The sequence below is a fragment of the Stegastes partitus genome, unplaced genomic scaffold, assembly GCF_000690725.1.
Source record: "Stegastes partitus isolate 25-593 unplaced genomic scaffold, Stegastes_partitus-1.0.2 Scaffold1463, whole genome shotgun sequence".
NCBI classification, from domain to species: domain Eukaryota; kingdom Metazoa; phylum Chordata; class Actinopteri; family Pomacentridae; genus Stegastes; species Stegastes partitus.
The window spans coordinates 19579-41215 of record NW_007579194.1 but is presented as its reverse complement, the minus strand read 5'-3'; the positions used below and the strand labels follow the sequence as shown (position 1 = coordinate 41215).

The following is a 21637-nucleotide window of genomic DNA, read 5'->3' as shown; positions in this document are numbered from 1 at the left end:
GAATACAGTTTTTCTCCCATTTCTAAGCATTCTGTTTCACTTCAAACTGAGATCAGCTGATGTAGTAGTTCTCTAGTCACTAACAAGTCACAATAAACACTGCTTTCAGGGTCCATCACTGTGAGAGCTGCACACTGAAGCGACTTAAAGTGTTACTAAGGTGTTTTCAGGGTCCAGTGGTCACAGTGCAACACATCATCAGAAAGCACAAGGAGCTCCACAGTGTGGAAAATCTCAGATTGCGCAGTTGAAAGCCAAAAGTGAGTCCTGCACTGACAAGGAACACAGTGTGAGAAGTCAAGGAGAATCAGCACCAAGAGCATCCGAATCAATCTGTTTTGGCACCAGAGCTGCTCAGAGATGCCAGCAGACACTGAACAAAGTTGATCTCTATGAACGGCAACCAAGGAGGACTTGCCAACACCAAAGTTCCCCTGGACAAAGAAGAGAGCTTTAAATAATCGAATCTGTGGACAGCATCATGAGATAAGAGGACGACATTAAGACAACATCAGACAATCTGCAGAAAAAGACCTTCCAACAGAACAATGATCTGAAACATGCAGCCAAAGTGGTCAAGAAATGGTGAAGACAAACCATCACTGTGGAGTGAACCAGAGCCCATGCAGAATCTGTGGAAGAAACTGAAGACCAGAGTGATGAAGAGGAACTTCAAAGACCTGGAGATCCTCATAAAGAGGAACAAAATCCCAGTGGACACATGAAGAAAGACGGTTTGATTGATGTGGTGACAAATAAAGGCCTTGACACCGATATTCAAAGGAGTATGAAACAGTTTGGGCATTGCATGTTTAGTAAACTAAACACATAGTTAAAATATATCACTAACATGTGTAACACAGTGTCTTACCGTCTTCTGTCGCTTGTCATTTCCAGAAACCTAAAATCCTTATAAGTCAAAATTATAGCATGAATATGGATCATCTGGAGCTTAAATGCATTCATTTGGTCATTTTCAGTTTTGTAGCGATGAACCATGAAACTCACCTTTTAAGTCGACACTGTGGAAACTTCCTACTGAATGAACCTTGTCACATGAATAATTTGAACTATTCACTTTGAAATTTGACAACTTTACTGCGCACTTGACAGAATGAAAGCTCACAACACAGGATCAGAAAGGTGCTCCGCTCTAGTATTTGATGCTTGTTTTTACACATATCAGTTGCACACTTGGACATCCAAGAAGTCAGTGAGCCAAAGCAAATTTAATATTTTTTTTTATTATATTGCTATAGTTGTCATAACACAAAAAATATCAACCTTTTACCTCCTGAAACAAAATGCATCGTAGCCTGAACTACACACGGACAGGCAGAGAGCTCAACTCTCCTTGTGGGGGGGCAGGGGGAAAATAAGCTAAAAACTAAACTAGGCTGAACCGTACTTTCAAACCTTCACAAACTATAAACTTCTTATTCATAGTATATACTGACATTTGGCAATATATAATATATATTTATGCTAGCAATTTAAATATGGGAATTATGGGTTGATAATACAAGTTTTAGATGAGTGGACGGAAAAAAAAACAGAAACATTTAATATTGAATCACCCTCAGGGAACCTTGTCGCATTGTTGTCGTCACCCTAAAATAGGTGCGCAACCAAAAAGTTAGCATTGCTTTAAACAATTAACAAAAAAAACCGATTAATTCAGAAATAAATCTTGACTGAACTGAAGCTGAAGTAGTTCTGAATAATCCCCAAAATGTGGACTCATAATACTGACGCAAACTGTGTGCTTTTGTACCAGCCTGGATTTAAGTGAATATTCAACCACAAGTGTGTGAAATACGGGACGTCACTGAACACATCCTCAGATAGCACATGCACGGGTAGAGGAAACGACTCTGATACACTGATGGTTCTGTTGTAAGTATAAAAATAGAGATAGGCTGAGAAAGAAAGAAGAGATTTAAAGGCTGAGAAAGAAAATAAATTAAAAAGGTGTGAGTTTCCTGGACTAACTTGTAAAGCGAAATAATATTTACAGATTGATACACCTTGTAGTAGCCGTGGTCTCACAGTGCTTGAACTGAAATGCAAATCAAATACAGACGATGACTCAGTGACACTAAGCAGCCTATTTAGCTTATAGTCTAATGGATGAACCTCAAAACATCCTACAGTCCAGATAAAAAAACAACAAAAAAAGTACCTTTAACAACATATTCCTTAAGTTATACGATGCATTTTTATGTGATTTCCTAGTTTTTAGGTAAAAATCTGAACGACTTGTCCCCTTGGATACTACTACAAAAAATTAAAACTGAAGTGAGGGATGTTTAAAAAAAAAAATCAAACCGATCGATTGAATGTACTCGCTGCATGCGTTTAACAGAAAGAATCCAACATAACAGCACGGAACATCAGAAACAACGTGGCAATACAAATTATAGCTTTAACTCATTGTTTTCTAAACATCAAAATAATTTGCTTCATTAGCGTCAATAAAATGTTTAGTAATATATATATATATATTTATATAAATTTGACTTGTGTTCTGACATGGCACATGTGTACTGGGACATGTATTAGTGATGCTATGAGCAATCAATGCGCAGCAGGTTGTCGTGTGGCTAAATAATGATACGACTCATGTTAAGACAAACCACAGAGAAGTTCTACAAAGCTCAGCATGTAGAGATTTCAGATTAAATGAGTCGGGGGGAAAAAAAAACTGAGGAAAATAAGGAAAGCACTTCACATCTCCAGGCGATGGGCTGCGATGGTCACTATATCCTATGTGAGATCTGAATGATTTTGGCACTGTGGAGGAGCGCTGTGGATGTACAACTGACGCACCGCTCAGCAACAGAGACGTGCAAAACTATTTACAGATCGTGTGAATATTAAAACAAAAACTTGTAGCGTCTCTTCATGTCACGGCATCGACCACTCGGGTCACGCTCCTGCAACTCAGATGCGGGTCAAACACAGGAAAGTCAGGAGCCCTCTGTGTTGCTCTGTGGACCGACCCCCCGCTGTATTTAAGTCTCAGCAGCTTTCAACGCATCGCCTAACTGGGCCAGTTTCCAAATAGGCAGGTTCAGGACTTGCCAAATGGTGCAGTCAAAACGCTGCCAATGTAGCCAGAACCTCCCCACAGCACCTGAACGTTCCTCTCTCGATGCTGTGTTCTACTGCAGTGGTTATGGCAGACCTTCTGCTCAGTCTCCAGGCAGTCAGAGTGCTTCCCACGATGGCACAATGCGCTGAATGTGTACACGGTGTTGAGTTTTGTTTTTTTTTTTTACACTGAGAGGAGGCGTACAGCTCGGTGAGGGATTTGTGTGAAGCACATCTTTACCGTCCTTTTAAAGAAATAAACATACTGTGGCGTAATGCTGCTCTGCTGTTCGTTAACAAAAACACATCCTGATGTTTATCGCCATCGTTACACATCGGTGGGCCCAGATTTCCAAAAGCATCTCGGTGCTTTGGCCAAAATCCTCAACGAGGTCGTGTACAGGCTTGTCCAACTTCTCAACTTACGCAAGGATTACCATAAGTGGGCCAGTGATCCCATAATAAACCCACATTTTAATTAACCTTTACATCATTTCTGAGGCATCACAAGCCTAATTAGAAATGTGGTGAATAATCTACAAGATGCTTTTTCTTTTTTTTTTTTTGAGTATTTGTAAATGGCTTGTGTAGTGAGAGATTCTCATGAGTGAAAATTTAGAAACGCTGCATGTGGAGTAGGTACGACTGATTTAGTATAACAAGCCTTTTCATTTTTGTACATTGCACGTCTACCAGCAACATTTTTTTTCTAAAGCTTTTGACCTAATTTACAAATACGATGAAGAGGTGGAGCCCCGCTGCTATGACATGAGGTCACGTGCTTCTTGTGACCGTGTTCTCGCGGCTTCATCATGCGATACGTGGAGCAGAGCGATCGTTGGTGAGGGTCCTCTTGAGCTTGACGCCCTTCCGGATGGCCACCAGCATGTTTCCTTCTTCCTGTTCTCCCACCTCCTCTCCGATGTCACTCTGAAGGTGCTGCTGAGGCGGCTGGTTGGCCACGGTGGGAGGGTTGGTTGTGGCCTGACCGCTCCAGGACACCACAGGCAGCGAGCCGCCATCCTCCCCTCCCGCAAACGTGGGAGAATCTGGGCTTTCCCCTCCTCCCATCTCCTCCGAGCTCCTGCTCCCGTTAACTGCTCCTGACATGTCGGGCACCGTGGGAATTTTTACCGGCACGACAGGAGTACGGATGGGAATGGGGCCGGTACCCACGACCGAGCCTGAGCGACGGGCGGAGGGCTTGGAGGAGGGGGTGCGACGGATCGTGGCAACCCCGGGGGTGACGATAACTGGACCGTGACCTAGAGGAAAGAGGACAGAGGCATTATGGGAGCTGGATCCAGAGTGAAATCTCTGACCTCAGCAGAAGGCTGCTACAATGGAACGCAAATGATGACAACATTCAGACAAAGAAGGGAATTGTTAGCATAGACCACCAAGATAACAAATGACAATGCAGTATCAAGAAGGTAAAAATGGACAAGATGGATTTAAGTGAACATTTAAGGCTCTGTGAAAAAGCCACCATTAGGTTTGTCATTATACAAAGGTTATAATGACTATAAACAAACATTTATCAGTCTCTGTATCAAGATACAACTGGGATATGCAGGAACACCAAAAAATACAAACATTACAGAAAGAAAAGTTATTACAGGCGAAAGTCGAAAAGTATTCATGGCAGCTTCCCTTTGGACTTAACATGTCTTGAAGTCTTCACTGCTACTGCATTAATCTTCTATTATATTATTGTACATCATGTTTCGCAGCCTTCATTAAGCACTACATATTATAAGAATTTAACTCATTGGAAACTTGCTAATATATAAGATAAAATCTCCATTCAAAATACCAAAACGGACACCGTTTTGCATCAGAAAGGCCATTCTCAAAGGCAAATCGGCAGCTGCTTACTCAAGATGTGGTATTCAAGCTGTTTTAAAGAAATGTGAAGAATGTGGAGGAGTGGAAGAATAATAAAACTGTTGGTGTCGGATGAGTTTCTTCTAGAGGTCTTAGTTTAGGGTCCAGTTTAATGTGAATACTAAGCTGATCCCTTTAAAGTCTGGAGAAGTCTGATCAGGAATGGCTTCTGTGGAAGGGAAGCAGCCCAGAAATCACTTTTTCAGAAGGGGCCAACAGACTGAAATGTGCACAAGATTGGAGAGAAGATTAACGGTAAAGAGTAGTGTGGAGTGATGAATTAAAGTTTAAAATGTTCACATCCAACTGGCGACATTATGTGAGAAGAAGAGTTGGACAGAGGGACATGGAGGAGGGTCTGTCCTGGTTTCAGGCTGCATGTCTGCATTTCACGAATGCTTTAAAATGCAGACACATTTTGATCCATCATCATTCCTTCCTGAAAGTGGCTGCCAGTTTTAATAAGCAGTTTTATTATTTAGCATGAGAATGATTCCAAGCACCGCTAATGCAGTGAAATCATATTTGGAGAAGAGAAACTGCTGATAAAACACTGACAGTAATTGACCTGCCTCCACAGAGTCCAGACCTGAATATCATAGAAGCACAGAAAAAACATAAAAGAAGTGCTGAAGGAAGCTTTGTGTAATATAACACAAGAAAACTGAACAAAACAAAGACGCGCGACCGACGAGAGTTTAAAATGTGCAAAGTGAGTTCATATTAAATACTGACTTTAGCCTGTAGAAATCATTTTGTTCTGATTTATTTTGTGTGGATTTTTATTACTGTGTATATATTTCCTGTGTTTTCTTGTTGTATCTTATTAAGAGCCTGAGAAATAAACACGTATGACCATTACATCTGTAGAAAAACAACAAACCTAATGGTGGCTTCAGATTTTTGCACAGTACTCTACACTCTGTACCTGTAGGGGTGGGAGGATAAGGCCCAGTAGGAGCAGATGGATAACCTCCTGTGTGGATGGGTGTGGAGGGGTAAGGCCCCACATGGTAGGCCCCCTGTACAGGGTACGGAGCCTGAGTGCTGGGCAGGCCGGCTGTGGAGGCTGGACGTTTAGTCTGAAACATGCGTCTGTACGACTGACTGATGTCGCTGTTTCTGGGGATGGTGGAGGACTTGTCAAAGTCAGACTGCTGCTGATCAGACTCTTGGTCTCCAGCCATTGAGAAGTAGTCATAATCTGATACTGTAAAAGAAAAAAACAAACAGGTTATCAATGTACTGACACTGTAAGATAGTATATTTATCAAACTAAGAGACAAAAGAGAAGACGTGGTGACTTTTAAAACTGGAGTATGTGTTACCTTGTGATGGGATAGTGTCTTCAGAGCAGCAGGGTGTGTTGGTCTGAGTGCTGTAGCCACTGGAGCACTGGATGGAGTCTCTGCTGGACCTCTGGGTGTCCAGCTCCAGACCTCTGGATAAGGCCAGAGTCAGTTCATCATGGGCCTCAATATCACCAGCCTGGAGAAAAACAGATTAAATCAATGGAAAGAACGATTTAGTAACCGAGTCTAGAAGTCTGACAGCCTGGACGCAGCTAGGTACAATTCATTCAAGTCATTAAAGTCATTAGGTACAATCCATTACAGTCATTAAATGGGAACATTTCTTCTAAATGCCATGACTGCAAAAACATCGGCCTGCTACAAGTTCAATGTGAGGTCGCCTGAAACTCAAGCAGCACAGCTGGCATTACATGTAGACTGACCCACGTTAATAAGCTGCAGCAATTACTGGAACTGAATCAGCGAATTCGTCTTTGTGGGAATTTGCCTACAGCTTTACCTACTGACTGCAGGTTTTTAAGCATAAATTGGCAGATGAGAAAAATGTAAGATGAGAAAAACGTCTGAAAACGTGCGATACTCCTGAAGCTGGAAAAAGTAGAGATCAAGTGATTCAGCAGTTTGTGGAGATCACGTAGTCGTGCTTAGTCTCACAGCAAAATTGCTTTTATTAACAGTAATAATCTCTGTTTGGCCTCAGAGTCTGAAAGGATAAAATAATAAAGTTAACAGAGATATTTTAATATGAGTTCTTAATTGCAAAATTTAGTATCTGAGTGACTAAACCTGGGTATGTTTTCGAACTTCTCTGCCCTCGTGCTACCAAGAGGCCTCTTACATCCTCAGCTTTCAACTGTTTCATTATCAAGGCTTTTGGGTAATTCCAGGCTCAGACTGCAGCGATTTTAAAAACCTCACAGATTTTGCATTGCACACTTAAGGAGAAGCGTCACAGCCAACCCTCTCTCTACTCTCAGACATGCTCACACTAGAAGATTTGAAAATAATGGCAGATATTATGAAGGTTATTGTGCCAGCGGGAGCAGAGCGTCACCACAGCTGATCTCAGGAGGAAGCAGATGTAAACAAAAGAGAGACTGGGGTTTAAAAACTTGCTGCGACACAAAAACACTTCGCACTGAGGAGGAAAAAACAAAAAAAACTAAATCAGAAGGCTAAAGAGTCTGGGTGAGAATATGGCTGTGGATGCAGTTTGTCTTTTCCTCAGCGAGAACTGGAAGTGAGATTTAAACCATCAGTTTTATTATCTGTAAATACTATTAACCTTGAAAGCTAGAAACAACAGTGTAATAATCCTCCCAGTGTTACCTCATAAATATCAAATGATTCATATTGTCAAGGCAGCCCAAACAAGTGTGCCAGCCATCCAGGAGGTTTAAGAATGGATTTGTAAACTTCCTACATTACCGAATAAGCTCTGCTAAATATCAGTTCAGATTTTTCATGCGATTGTTGACATTGGAGTAAATCATCCCAAAACACCTGCAGTGAGTCCAGCTTTAGGGAGATCATACCTTTGTGGTGACAGCTCCAAAGCTTTAGAATAGTCTTCCTCTTTCAATGAAATGTTCTCTCTCCACTGACACTTTGATTATTTGATTAATGACTTTGAAGACAACAGACGTAGTACGAGACTGAGGCTAAAACAGACCTTGAGAGACGCAGGCACAATCCTGTTCTTCTCTTCCAATGTTGCCGACTGGTTTGCTGTTTGTAGCACAGCTGGAGCTGGAGCTGAAGTCGACAGGGAGGTCTGGACTGATGGAGGGATGCTGTCGCTGTTCATACTCCCATTACTGTCCACCACAACTGGAGTCTCCTTGTCTTTCTTCCTCCTCAGTGTGTTGACCATAGGTTGGTCATAAGGTCCCGGCTTCGCCCAGTCCTGTAAAGAAAGACGTGTCAGTGTTTCTTGCTCAGACCACACATTCCTGTGGTGTGCCTTTCGCCCTATTTTAGTTTTGAAGTTCAAAGATTTCATTGAAGAATCAAAAATGTGTGAACAAACTGTGGACAATGAGAATGGAAACATGTCAATCATCAAGTTTGTGGACATGAACAAACCTTCCAGGTGGGGACTCGTGATGAAGGCACCATGGGGGAGCCCAGCGTGCAGTAGTGAGGGTAGTCTGGCAGCAGGGCTGAGGCAGGACGTGACCATGAACGAGTAGGGCAGGAGGAGGAGGTGGATGATGAGGAGGGAGGAGGGAAGAAGGGGAAGGCAGTGCCTGAGCCTGAGCCCAAACTGCCCCCGTTGCTGTGCAGGTAGGGGGAACTGGCTGGGCTGTAGTGGTCAAAACCATTGGACAACTGGTTGTGTGTCGGTGGGAGGAGGAGGGGGGATACCATAAAAAGACAAAAATAAAGAAATAAAAAGGAAATGGGATAAATGATAAACAGTGGCAAACGGAACAGAACAAAGGAACACAAAAATATCGAATCCAAACTGATCACATCAACACAAAACAAAGGAACTGGTCACAAACACTGAAATGAATGAAAACTGGGGATGCACACGGGGGAGTCTGGCAGCTCCTCGCGTGCTTTAACACTTTGTGAGATGGCGCCAAAGTCGATGTGTCTAATGCTGATACGGTGGATGAGTGTTTTTCACCTTGTCAGAAGCGTGCTGAGGTGCAGTAGCAGCAGCTAGAGAGGAGGGGGAGCTGCAGTCACTGTGAAGCTGCCCAGTCTCTGACATCTCAGAGGAGCTGGAACTGGGACAAGGCTGGGCCAGCAGGGCAGCAGCAAGCAGGGAGGCAGGAGGTGAGTCAGAAAGATAGAGGAGGAGGAGGAGGAGGAGGGAGAAAGTGAGACAGACAGACGTGCAAAGAGGGGAGGAATTGCAAAGACAGACATGTCAGCAGGTAAACCGAGAGAAGCAGTTTGTTAGACAGCAGAGGCAACTTTTCCACAGTTCTCAGCAGTTAGTGAGGAGCACAGCCAAGTGACTGTAGTGGCTGTAAAGAAGGTGCACTGGGAGTCATACCAGCATTAATTGCAGCGTTATGTTAGGTGTTGGAGCGTTGCAAAAGGGACACAGTTACAGTTCTTCTTTGGGATTTAGAAAGTATTGTGACAAACTCCACTTGTGTATCATATTTAGCAACTAAAGTCCTGCTTATTTTATCAACATTAATAATATATTTAGGTGTTTCTTGCTTAGTTCTCTTAAGAAAGAAATGAGAGATTGGGGTCTATTAGAATGTTCTCTTGACATTAAAAATGGACTGAAATCAAAGAGATCCATAAGCGTTCACCATGAGGCTGTTCTCTTTCAAACAGCAGCTACTGTAACTGAGAATGAGGCAATGAGAGGCTGATTCCCAGGACCGTACTGTAAATGGGTCAGGGATTGACTTGCCAAACCACCTTCAGTGCATCATAAAAACTTGGAGCCTAACTACACCAATGTGTTCTGGACGGAGGAAGTCTGGTTGCTGGCGTGCTGAGCAAATACGCAGCCGCTCTCATGGTTGATCTGCAACCACAAAAACCCCACACAGACAATCCCCTGGACTATCTCAGTGATAATTATCTCAAAGCTTGTTTCAGATGGTTAGATGGAACTGACAGAATGAGACCTGCTGATAGAGACATGCTCTTAGCATCTGTAAAAGATACTGTTGACAGTGTAGCATGTCATTTCGCTGTGATCTATTTACTGAAAATACAACACAAAGCACGCCGAAGCCTCTGAGTTTAGCCAAACCACAGTCTGTCACAGTGGTCGACTTTTTAATAGCAAGATGGGCCTGACCTGTTTTGCCCTGAGTTAATATGGAGGCAGACTAATTTCCTGCACATTTATGCTATAATAATAACATTGAAATGACTTCACCATGATCACACAGACTCACTGCTGCCAGCTAACTGTCTTTCATAGCGGCTGGGGGAGATGGATCCAAAGTTATGGCTAAGTTTGGGCATCAGAGGTTATTTTTCTTACCTTTGTCTCAGCTGCCATCGGCGAGGACGACTTGGACGACGTGTATTGGTCTTGTGATGAGGAAATGAAGCCCGAGTCATGGGAGGAGATGCTGGAGAGCCGAGCTGGGGCCTGCTGGGGTAACGTGGAGCTGCGGAATCGATGGCGGGGGTGATGGTGGTGGAAGAGGTGGTGTGAGGAAGAGGAGGAAGAAGAGGAGGAAGGAGAATGAGAGTGAGAGCCACTGGATCCCCTGGAGTCACTACTGTTAACGCTGTTCAGACTACTGTGAAAGGGGAAGGAGTGAGGGGCGAGGGGAGGACCAGAGCAAGGAGAAGTTTGGCAGTGACAGGTAGAGAATTAGGTGCACCCAAAGACATAGATTGAAGAAGGAAGATTGGGTAAAGAAGAGTTAAAGGGAATAATAAGAGAAGGAATGAAGGCAAAGGATTGGGGGGAATGTGGAGGAGACATGGTGGGAAACAATTAACACAGCACACCAAGATGCAGCAGGCAGTGACTGAGGCCAAACCCACCAACCAACAAAACAAACCAACACAAGAGGCATGAAATCATAATGACAATAATTACAGGCAGGAAATCACAGGATTTCATGCCTTGGAGTCGGAATATGTTCACACAACAATCATGAAACGCAAAAACAGCTTAATCACAGAGTCTAATTACTGTGTGAACCGAACATCTAAAGCAGATATTTCAAAATCTGTAATGTAAAAAAAAAAACATAAAAGATGTACAAGAACAAAGCAAACTGTAGCCAGTTAAAGCTACTAGTGCTACACTATCATGCACAAACTGAAACACACATAGAAGTGTGTGCATGAAATGTGTCATAAAATACATAAAAAATATAAATTGCAAAGCATCAAAACTTAAAAAAAAAAAAAAAAAAAAAAAAGCTTTTTCGCAATGAATTACATCAGATTTCATAACAGATTTTTTGGTGACTGAAAAAAACAGCTTTGTACTATCAGATGAAAATGCTGCATCTTCAAAACTCATTCATGTAAGAATTGAGAAAAAAGGAAGAAATTGTCTTATTTTAGACTGAAATTCTTACATTGCTGTAGCAGGCAATCATGCCATAACATATAATCTTGAGTATTGATTCATCACCCGCAACCCCAAAATAGATGCTTCAAGATTTTCACAAGACAGTTGCAAAGCAATGCACAACCCAAGCATTAGCTTTCCTTCTTTAAACCAGAACAGTTCTGGAAAAATCATCGGGAGACACAAAAAAAAGCAGCGAGGACAGAGTGAAGAGGACACGGTCTGAACAGCTGGAAACCAAAAAGGGCTGTTTTGTTTTTTTATTAAATCAATAATAATAATATAAATCAATAAATTTATTAAATATCAATAGTGTGTGTAAAGAAGTCTAGTTTATCTAAAAGTTAAAAATCATTTATCTCAAAACATATCCACGTGCAAACATCAAAAGTACAAACTATTCCAGCTCATAATGACCACTAGGTGGCAGACATAGTCTGAGCAAGTTTTTCTTCAACACCTTGTTCATCGCCCCTTTAAACTGCTGTAAGATGTCAAGTAGTTTCATAACAATTGATTGGGTTTAAATAACATCTCTGAACACTTTAGTAGAGCCTGTATGTGTACATGTCATGCTATTATAATCATCTTTAATCCCTAAACAGACACTGTATGCACTTTCATCTCTTCCTTCCTCAGGTCTTGGAAACTAGATTACAACTGAGGTAATTTCATTTTCCATTTGACATCGTTTTGAAGCAAAGTGAGTTGCTGAAGGTTTTATGGACGCAATGGAATGATGTGTACTTGAAAGACAAAGCCTCTCCTTCACTTATTTGAGGCAGTGAGGCTTGTGATCGGCTGTACGAGCCTACCTGCACATGCTGGACTTCCTGGACATGGTGGTGCTGGGGGATGAAGGTGGCGTCTGATATGACCAACCATAATCTGAGCCCTTCAGGTCCATGATCACCTGAGAGGAAGGAAAATATCAATCATACATGTTTAATTAAGGAAGGTTAACTCAATAAATAGACACAGAAATAGCACACGTAAGACCAACATGTCAATTTCTCACCTGTTCACTGGCAGGAGGAAGCTTGTGAGGGTCAGAGGTCAGGGCTTTCAGGTCATCTGAGATGGCCTGGAGATGGGTGACTTCTCCCAACATAGAAATCTCCTCATCCTGCAAGAATAAAGGAGGTGGAGAACAAAGACATTTACAGACAATAGCAGATAATTACTGTTTGAGTGATAGGATGATCTCATTTTAAAAGTTTACACAACAGTGAAGACAGTCATTATTTACATGTGTGTAATTAAGTGTAAAAAAAGCTTAATTATGATTGTCTGAAGTGGGAAAATATGCATCTAATGATGGATTAGAAAACAGTCTCTATCCAGTCAGTGGGATTTAAGTGAATTGCACTGTGGAGAGGAGTGACTTTTTCTCTGTGGGTGTTTCAGAAGGCTCATTTGTCTTGTTACTCACCACTACAGGCCGCAGCATGGCTACAAAACAGCAAAACCTCTGTCTCTCCTCGATCAGAGCCTTCCTCAGGGCCTGTTTCTCCGTCTCCTCCAGCAGGATGTATTTATCACTGACATCCTGCATGGCGCTGTCCAGCTGGGGTTGGATGTCACCGCGGCCTTAAAAAGACAAAAACGGACACAAACACAAAAAGGATAAATTACATGTTATTACAGGTGATGAAATTCAAGACTGCTGTTAAAGCAGACAGACAATATTCTACCTTTATCTTCTGTCACAACACAGATATCAGAAAGTACAGTTCTGAAACTGTAACATGCAGGAATCATCACCAACAACATGATCATGTAGCAATGAATGAATTTGATGTCATTTCTGTTTTTGATTTACATGTTAGCTTGAACTACTTTTCTACATGTTATCTTTTCATTAGCCCTGTTTCACATGCAACTGAAGAGAATTTGAAGAAGTTGGAAACAGAAACAGTTATTTGTCAGTCACTGAAAAAGAGATAAATAGAAGTCTTTAGGAATTGTTGTAAATTGGGAAAGTGTTATGTATTCTTCCATCTCAGCTGGTGTTGGTTGTGTGAAGTAAAGGGAAGACAATGAAAGAAGACAGTCGATTAGTCACGTGAGGTAAATGTTAACAATGTCAGAACTTATTTGAAAAAGATGCTTCCGTTTCCCAATATGCGCATTAACTCTGTTTCATAAAAGCCAAAAATATGCATTAAGTGAGTGCAAAACTTTATTTGCAAAATTAAAATTTTGCGAATGAATTTTTTAATGCTTCAAAATATATAACTGAAACATGGCTACTGCAATCATAAATGCTAGCATCAGAGTGTCTCCAGTACTGTCTGGTTATCACCTCAGCATGGAGGGACGCTCTTGTCACTGAAGTGTTTCCTGTCTCTTGTACAGAGGAGGCAAAAAAAGCTTATCTGCTTAAAAGGCAAATCTGCTGCTTGTATCGGAAAACCTCAATCTACTAGGACGAGATAGCCAAATGCGAGAACAATTTTAACTATTTCTCCGCTATACTTTGTCGCAACACTTCAAGTCCTGGGAGCTTCTGGACGGGGTTAGGAGAGGCTCTGTGTGTGTCTGCTTTCATAATGACAAGAGTGCAAGTTATCCACAGGACCATCTGGTGCTGTGTATATGTGTGTTTAATATGCATATGCAAATCCAGGAATGTTTGAGGACAATTACAACCCCAAGGTTATCCTGTTATTCAGCACTGCGCATCTTTGTGCTGTGTGTGTGTAGAAATGTGTGTGATTTTAAAGAGAGAATATCCTGAAGCCAAATCAAGGCCCTCTTGAGTTCTCTAAGGAGGCAGGAAGGCTGGCGACTTCCCAAGATGACATCCAGTGGGCCTCAAAGGCTTTATCCAACCACTCAAACTACACAAACAACATGCACTCGCAGTTTAACTCTGATACATCAAGGTTAAACCCACAGCGCACAACTTTGTGGTCTCTGCGTCTGCTCTTGTGTCGGGGCAAAGATAACAAACTGGCGTCTTTTGTGGACATTTAAGGGCCTGCATCATGCAAATCACTAGTAAAGAAACACAGATAGAGTTACATAGGGAAATGACCCTCACCTCAAATGTAAAACAGAAGGATGCGCGTTTTATCTTGAGGACACACCATCAACCGCTTCCTCTTGGAAGCATTAAGAAGCTACTCCTTTACCCCTCTATCAGCCTGCTACAGCACAATTACAATGACAAGAACCAAAGGCTTGCAATACAAACAAATACTAACATTAAACACTAACTGACACTACTAAATAAACCATAATGGGGGAATTTAAGTCCCGTGTAGACAGTTCTTTAACCCTGGTTGTTAAACTGAATGGCCATATGTAGGGAGTCCATTTACCAAGTCTGGTAGGGTGAGTTCAGCGCTGGACTCAGTGGAATGTGAGTTATGTGTGTGTGTTTATGGCAGCTCCTACTATATTACATTAGAGAGACCATGATGGAGTAAATCGACTGAAGAGGCCAAATTGCAGGTATATATATTTTCAGGCTCATATAGATCCAAAGGCCACTGTTGTAGAAGGCTACTCTACAATTATACTGTATAAGGGTCTGTGGAGAACTGCATGTATGAGCGAACCTGAAAGGGCTCAGGCTGGCCTCACTCATTTGTCTGGTTTCCACTGCAGGACCAAACTCATTATTATTCATGTCCCTGCAGGCAAAGTCTTTTTCCATCTTGTTGCCACAGAAATTATTTTGTGTGTCAGGTTGACATTTCGAATAATGTCTTAATCACTGCTTACAAACAGCTGGTCAATCATTATTGAAGGGCAATGCTAGAAAAATGCGTCACGTGCATCTATAAAGTCAAACTGCAAACTCCACGGTTGTTTATTGGCAAAATGCTCTTTACATGCCATGAAAACAACTAGACTGTGAGTGAATGTGGGCTTTGGTCGTATGCTGTGCGTCACACAACATTGAGAAGTGCTCTTATCACGTTACAGTCAAGTTGTCTTTAACTCTGTTTTGAGACTAAATGAGTTTTAAACTTTAGGTCTCAGTTTGCATCAACAAAAGAAAAGCAGATTTCGAGCCCAAAAGCCGAGGATGCTGTGGTGTCTCCTTGGCATGCAGTAAAATGAAGACGCATACTGAGCTCTGGTTTTCTCCCACCAGTTCAACTACTGGCAGACTGTTTTCTCAACATAACCAAAGTGGTTTTGGAAAGACACTACTGTAAGTTGAGGTACTTTGTCTGAGGCAGATGGAAAGCCAAATATTTTCTTTGTTGTTTCTAACTCGAGCAGTGCCTCCAGTGCTTCTAACTCTTCTAAAGGTTGACCTATTAAGAGGATCCCTTCTCTTATTAAATTACACAAAACGAGCTTTGATCTTTTTCACAAACAAAAGAAAACTGATTTTATTACAGAGTTTAACCCCTTCAAAATGAATCATGAGGTCCTCAACAGCAAACATCCGGATAGTCACCAGCGCTCATGTGGAAACTAACCATAAAAGGGAAATTCATGACTTAATAAGCTTGAGACAGTCATTAAAGTTGATGTAAAATATGTAATTGCAGGGATGGAGAATATGCTTAGACAATGCAGGCACATCCTGGCATTAAATTTCAACTTGTGGTGCACAAAGGGGTTGTTAGTGCCAAACTTAAGCTTCTGTTATGTTACAACTTCGTCTCTGCTTTGGGTTTTCTTGGTTTGTCCACATTCCCAGGCTCTGCGCTATAAGCTGCGCATCTGTGAATGACAAAGTCCTGATTGCTGCTTTTTCTCTTCCTTCAACCTCAGACAAACACTGAGGTTCATTGGAGATGTGTGGTCACTGGCTGCCCTGTGAACAAATCCACGACACAACCTCCATTTTCAGTGTTCGATTAAAGACGGTTGGTGGCTGTGAGACGTACTGCTGCCTGATTTTCTGGATTGACGTTAAGTAGATTAGCGTCTCACAGTTTTCACGTTCAAAAAAAACTGGAAGATCGGACTAGTTGGCCATTTTCAAAGTTCTTTCAAGAAGTTCCTTGATGTGTGTGTGAAAAAGAAAAGGAGGCAGACAAATGAATAATGTGTACACAGAATACCGTACAATAGATTATTATAGATTGGCATAAAAAACCACAACCTAAAATTGGAAGAATTACACTTGTGGTTCTGAGTAGTTGTTTTTGAGGGGCTTGCAATGGGCCCCCAGTCTCCACACATGGAGCTACATGTGCACACACAAATGAGATTAACTGCTCAAGCTTTCACATGGCCAATGATTACATTAGGTTGCAGTCACAGGCTGTTTCTTAGCACCACCGGGGTCTCAGGTCAAAAAAACACCCTCACAAGACACGTATCAAACATCAGATATAGACTCAGACAGATGGCGTGTTATTTCTGTGTGTAAATGGAGTGCTCTTCTTTCTAATAGTATGACTCAATCGAGTAAAGTCTAAATTTGATTTAGATATTCGTGTGCATTGCTATGAGATAATTCCAGTCACTGACATCACGGGGGGAATCTCTAAAATGCTCGCACTGACAGTCGTCTGTTCGAGAACTTGCAATAAATTGGTAACTTATGCAACAGTTAGATCTTTTTCTTGCTAGAAGTGCGTGCAGCTGAATGAGGTTTAGCAGGTTTCCACAATGTGATGCTGCACCAGTTGCTGTAGGCGCATTAGGGCAAAAATCCTGGCGTACAATTTTAAAAACTTCACTAAATGTGTAGTTAAGGTTTGTGAATAATCTGCTTTTATTGTTCCACAGGATGAACAAACTGTAGCCAAAATTAGGAAAACTTTTTGAAGGATTATAAAGCATCAAGATTTATTTTTTTATTATCTAAAACTGTGTTTCTGGCAACACTTCTTTTATGGTTTTGTCACTAATTTGCTTGCTGAAGATGAGACAAAGTGCATATGTGCACAGCAATGGAAGAGGAAACTGCCAGTATGGACCACGTTCAAGGTGGATGCTGCAGAGCTGATAAACAAAAAGACAGGCAGTTTGTGGGAATTAATCTAACACTTGAGAACTGGACCTGTGACGCACGACACGCTGGACCTCTTAGCATCAACGTGAGCACACGTCTACTGAGGCCTCCTTCATCTCATTCCCTCCTGTAAACACCATCTCCACCACCAAAGCACATCAGTACTACTACTGTAAAACTGATACCATTTAAAATATCTCTTTTCTAATAGAAGCCTTGAGTGGTCAGAGCCCAGGGCCAATCACAGAGCTGCTTCTTTACTTCAGGTGCTTTCTAACATGGAACCTCTAACCCAGAACTACAGACAGTAAATGAGATGGTTCATGAGACAACAAAGGAGACAAAATAGAGGAGGACACAGCAGAAAGGATGAATCCTGAGTTTCTGCAACACTTAGGTAAAAACTTGGGGTCCACAGATTCACAGGCTATACTGTATAGTATATCTTAATGCGCCAAAATGTTGTCACAACCGTAAACTGGAAGTAATTGTTGCCATTATCTGTGGAAGAAAATTAAGCATGCAGATATTCAGTGCCATTTACACATATTTATCTTTTGCACAAAACTCCATGTTTTTTGTAGCGACTTCACAATGAAACCAAGAAGCCTGGTAAAACAATAAAGCATAAGCAACAGTCTGGACAGTGTGTCTATTCCACAAACTGACTTACCTAGATTATCAGCTGCAGTGCAGCATTAGGTGAAGGATGGTATCAGAACCACATGGGGACAAGGAGAGGAAAAAGATCCAAGTCAACTGAAAGAGTGCCAGCACTAAACACTAATCCATCACATCAATGTGCAGCTTTCAGTATCTGAATGCCTGTTTAAGCATTGTAGGAATGCAAAGCCAAAACAAAGCACTAATGTGTTTTTTTTAATACTACCATTATCAAACGTTTCCTACCCAGAATCAGACGATTCAGACACAATATACATTGTCCAACAGAAATACTATTGATAGCGTCTGGTTTTAGCAATATGCTCTGTGTTGATGCATCAATACTAAAAACTATGAATTATATAAAAGTGGAATTATGGAACTGTGTAATTTGTCTGAGAACTGAAAGTCATCAAGACAAAACTTATATGTGCTGAACATGCTTTGTAAGTTAATACGTAACGATGTTGGTATAACTTATATCAGTTAAATTAAATCTATTACATAGTACAAAGAATCATTGCCTTTTATTTCTTAATTTTCTTTTTTACATTTTTTAACTTTAGGACTGTAAATCATTCACTGGTTTGAAGCTGAAACTAGTCACGTCTCCAAACATATTGAAGACATGTTCAACTTGTGTGTACAGTATTTTTTCCCTCCAGGTAGGTGGACTTGTATGTAGAACCTGAGCCAAGAGAACTGCAGAGGGGAAGAGAGTGTTCACCAAGTAAGGCAATGTTTAGCCGAACTAGATCTGCACAACTTAATCAGAGAGGACAAACATCTTCTACACACATCACTACTGCCTGATGAAAAACTCCCATATACAGTTTGGACATTTTCCTATTTGAAAAAAAACTGCATTTTTCTTTACAGGTTGTTTCTTCAGCTGAACCCTTTTTAAAATGTGCTTTATGACTTCAATAATCTGATTTTCCCTTTAGTCCTGAATGTTGACGTTTCACAGATAGACGTCCTTAATTCAGTACAACTTAAATAAGGCTAAACTAAAAATCATCCAAAGCCCAGCTCCAATGGTCATGTAAAACCACCCAGAGTATTTCACCTGTAGATGATTTGTTGTTTTTTCCTTCTACCCTCATGTACATTTGACAAAGCAAGCAGAGAAAAAAAAAATCTAATTTAAGTCCGCTGGCATCCAAGAAGACAGACGACTGTAGGATTCGCCTAGAGGTCAGTGAAAACACCATGCGTCTTAGGCCTGTCTGGTGATGGGAGTAACACAGCGTCTATCGCAGAAACACGGACTGAATTTCAACAAGTAACTCTTCTCCTGACTCTGCTGTGATGCACGTTTACAGCTGATATTTTAGTGTGAGGCACATAAAATATTCCAGTTGTATGTTTGCTGATTAAGTTGCCAAGTGTTTGAGAATAATAAAAGAAAATGTTCCTTGTTGGTTTACCAAGAATTTAATCTGATCAAATTTTTTACGAAAACTTAACATGGATCACTGGTTTAGCAGACGGTGATCCAAGTTTTCAATGGTTTGAGCTCTAAACTTAGCAAATTTTTTCCACGGTACAGAAAAAAGATTTAGTTACTCCATAAAGCGTGGTGTAAAGATTATCTGGTTTCCATAGAATTATTGTTCAAAGATAAGATTGTTGGTACGATATTCGTCTCCATCGTTGACAGATTTCTTTTCAGTTAATTTAAACAAAAATGTATGATTGTTTTTTCTTTTACCTTTCTTGGCTTTCTTCTGGAGCTTCAGCGTGTCTGAAGACTTCTTCTTAATTTCCTGCCGAGCTCTTTTATACTCTGGTTCAAATGGACAAGGTAAAAAGGTCATCCAGCTGTGTTAAAGTGCAGTTTTTCATTACACACAGTAATAAGCTGTGGGATGGAAGAACAAATAAAAATGCTATGACAACCTAAATACCACCCTGTTTTAACTGTATAGATACTTGGTAGTTTGTTAAATCAAATGCAATTGGAGATATTGCTTGAAAGTTCTTGTGTGTGATCACATTTGCTTATCCCACCTTTTGCATGGTCCTTGTCCAAAGTATGGACTCCTCTTTTCCAGTCTTCCATCTGCTCTTGCAGAGGGTTGATCAGACCCTCCATGAAGCCCCTGTGAAAACAGCAGCTTGGTCACTTTTGATCTGGGGTCAGTCTGATCAATTAACTAATTTGCATTAAGTATTTAGACAGGTGCACATTTTTGTTCTTCAGCTTCTCTCGGATACTACATTAAAGTGCCAAGTTTTAGCTGTAATCGCTGTGGGTTCACATCGTTATACAGAGGAGTGTGTGGGAGATGGAGACATTTTAACACACTGTGCAAGAGTATATCTGTCATCCAAGTGAAGTAGTAGACAGACTGTCAGACTTAAAAATCATTAGGTCTGGTTCGCCTTTTTCTCTTTTTTATGGCACATAATCTTGTGTCAATCATTGACAGGCAGAGAGGGAGGCAGAAAAACACCAACTGTGAGAAAAAAGTCTGACTGTGCGTCATAGGAGGAAGTCAGGAGCCTGTGCAGTTATGTCTGTCAATCATTACCCAACTGTGCCCGTCTTCCAAGATGTATTGTGAGTGTGTTTAGGAGGCTGAGTGTGAGAGGTGGACAGCTGCAGTCTTAGTGCATGAAACTAAAATTAGACTTCTCCCTCTTGCAGACATTTCTACAAAGTGTGAGTGTCAGTGGGAGGTTGGTGATCACAGCCCCCCCAGTGCACAGACCCTGCTATGGAGATCCAAGAGGAATCTCTACTGAAATGCCAGCTGAAATTAGAGAGCCCCTTGTCTGAGCAATGTGTGTGTGTGTGTGTGTGTGTCTTCACTGAGACACTATAGATGCACGGGCTGGCAGACAAATCGTCTCTGTCCCAGCATTTTCACCCACGCACGCCAAATGTCGAAACATGGAGGCTATGGTGAGGTAACAATTCAAACACGGACCATTTTATTGGAGTTGCAGTGCTGGGAAGCAGCTTGGGTCAAAGTACATTAACCGTGAGTTACTAATATAGAAAACACTCAGGGAGGAAATATTAAAAAAAGTGTTTACCTTTGAAAGTTTAAAAAACTCCTTAGTGCTGACAGTTTTATCAGAACTGGAAAATTACTGTATAATCAAATGCTGTATAACTGGAAAGTAGCAGGGTTCAAACGTGGGTGGGAAATGTCAACAGCACTATGAAAGAATGAAGGGGAAAAAACTACACAGCAATACATTATGTGTAATGATCCTTACATGGAGAAGTGTTTGAGTTTGGCCTCTATGCTGCGATGTCTCATACACATTCGGGTCAGCGCTGATCCGATGTCTCTAGTTCCACCTGAAAGATATTAAAAAAAGACAGAAAAATACTATTAAAAAAAAGCAAACACAAAATACTGATTCTACATTATAAATGGAATGGGTGCACTCAACCAACAAAATATGGGCAAGAAGCAAGAAAGTCCAGAGAGAAAGACTAGAAGGCAAATTTCACATTCAAAATCTAATCTTGGAAACACTGATGTCTGTTGAAGTTGAAAAAAACAGAGAATTCAATATTTTCATATACTAATTTGTCCTTTTGTTGGTTTTTGGTATTAATTCTCTCAAACAAACTCAAAATAGAAGAGTTTTAAACATTGCAACAAAAAGTTGGCTTCAGTTTGATTGATAATACGACAGGACTGCAGCCTCAAGTGGAGTAAATCCTTTAAAATGGAGACATGTACTTTTAAAATACATATTTGA

The 21637-nt window shown here is 41.1% G+C and overlaps 1 protein-coding gene across 1 annotated transcript; it reads right to left on the bottom strand.

Annotated features, from left to right (window-relative positions):
- Positions 1-1224: 1224 nt before the first annotated feature.
- On the bottom strand, positions 1225-21227 carry LOC103370670 (metastasis suppressor protein 1-like; the record flags this gene model as incomplete). Its single annotated transcript, XM_008299799.1, has 13 exons — positions 1225-4358; positions 5909-6190; positions 6309-6468; positions 7966-8199; positions 8379-8624; positions 10264-10528; positions 12132-12229; positions 12335-12442; positions 12749-12906; positions 17922-17933; positions 19626-19700; positions 19925-20016; positions 21143-21227. Coding segments are annotated over 13 exons (2270 nt in total), but the record flags the coding sequence as incomplete, so codon positions are not given.
- Positions 21228-21637: the final 410 nt, after the last annotated feature.